Source organism: Papilio xuthus, unplaced genomic scaffold (assembly GCF_000836235.2).
Source record: "Papilio xuthus unplaced genomic scaffold, Pxut_1.1 DF826766.1, whole genome shotgun sequence".
Taxonomy (NCBI): Eukaryota; Metazoa; Arthropoda; class Insecta; order Lepidoptera; family Papilionidae; genus Papilio; species Papilio xuthus.
This window is the reverse complement of record NW_013531883.1, coordinates 1-1,499: the sequence shown is the minus strand read 5'-3', so window position 1 is coordinate 1,499 and position 1,499 is coordinate 1. Positions and strand designations below refer to the sequence as shown.

Below are 1,499 nucleotides of genomic sequence, written 5' to 3'. Positions count from 1 at the left end.
GCGACCCTGACCACCTCCGGGCCGAGCACCTCTCTGAGCCTAGCGGCCAGAGAGTCGGCCTTTTCTGGGGCTGCCTCGCCCCCCACCTCCAGCATCCGGGCGCCGGTGGCCGCCCTGCGGAACTTGACGTCGGCGATGCCAAGTTCCGCGAGGTTAATACGGCTTTTGGCCTCCGCTAAGACCGCGGCGTACGTAGCGCCACTCTCCTCTGCTCCCGGAGCGAGAGTGAGCGTGACCGCCGCGGTCTTAGGGGCCCGCAGTTTGGTCTTCTTTTCGTGGAGGCGAGTATTTTCCGCCCCCATTGCCGCCTTCTTGGCTGCTTTCTTGGCCCCGCGTGACACTACCGTGGTCCACGGGGCTTCGGCAGGCGTCGGGGCAGGCCTGTCCCTTGCCTGGGCGGCCTCTTTGGTAGCCAGGCTCGGCTGCTTCTTCTTCTTTTTGCCCTTTTTCTTTTTGGGCGGAGCCTCGCCTGGGGCCGCCACCGAAGTAGACGCCCGGTCCTGGGCCCCGCTGCCCGATGTTGTGGGCAGGGGCTCTTCGGCTGGTCCCTTCTTCTTCTTCGCCCCCTTCTTCGCCTTAGGGGGCGAAGAGGGGGGGCCGACGTCTTCCTCTCTCCTGTCCGCCGCCAGTGGCGGCCGGCGCCGCGGTTCGGGGAGGAGACGGTCCTCTATACCTGCCAGCCTGGCGTTGAGTATGGTGCCAAACGTTTCCACGTTGGCACGCGATACTTCCTCCAGCAGCTGACGGATGTCTGCTTCGCCAGGCTGGGCAGGTCGACGCTTGTCTATGTCTTTGAGCTCGCGCCGTAGCTCCTCCATATCCTTTTGGAGGCGCGCGTTCGCTGCTTCCAGCCGCGCCACCTCCTCCGACATAGTCCTTTCTCTAAGCTGGGAGACGGCGGCCTTGATGTTTGCCGCCGCCTCCTTCAGCGCTTTCACCAACGTCCCTTTAATGTTTGTGGACTTGGTTGCTACCTCCAGTATTGTCCTCAGTGATGCCTCAACGCATTGGTTGAGGGCAACACTGGTCTGGTCCTCCTCTAGTTCCGCCAGCGAGAGATGGGCCGGGCCGGATGGTATAGAGGCCCGTGCCTCTCTCGCTGTGCGCAGCGACGCGGCCACCTCGGCGTCGGCTAGTTCAACATTGAGGGGCCGGCCCCGTCCTCGTTTCGATTTGTGCGCTGCCCCCTTAGCGGGAGCAGCGCCACTTGTCTCCTCCGGGTCAGAAGAGCCCCTTCCTCTTTTAAGGTAGGCCCTTCTGCTGGACTCTCCGGACACGACCGACATGTAGCTGGCGGCCGAAGAGTCCGAGTCGAAATCGGTGTTTAGCGTCGTAGCGCCTCCGTCTAGACCAAGCGAGTCGCAACGCGTCAGCATGACCCTGAGCGTGCGCCCGTTTTCTGCGAAAGACTCGAGCCACTGACCCCTCCCACTCTGGGTCGGTGTGGTCGAGCCCCCGCTTCCTTCCTCCGTCAAAACTGTATCCCGTTCGCTTGCTTC

The 1,499-nt window shown here is 63.3% G+C and overlaps 1 protein-coding gene across 1 annotated transcript; it reads right to left on the bottom strand.

Annotated features, from left to right (window-relative positions):
- Window positions 1-11: 11 nt before the first annotated feature.
- LOC106122902 (recombination repair protein 1-like) lies at window positions 12-1,376 on the bottom strand (the record flags this gene model as incomplete). The annotated part of the gene is made up of 1 exon (XM_013319052.1): window positions 12-1,376. A coding segment is annotated over exon 1 (1,365 nt), but the record flags the coding sequence as incomplete, so codon positions are not given.
- Window positions 1,377-1,499: the final 123 nt, after the last annotated feature.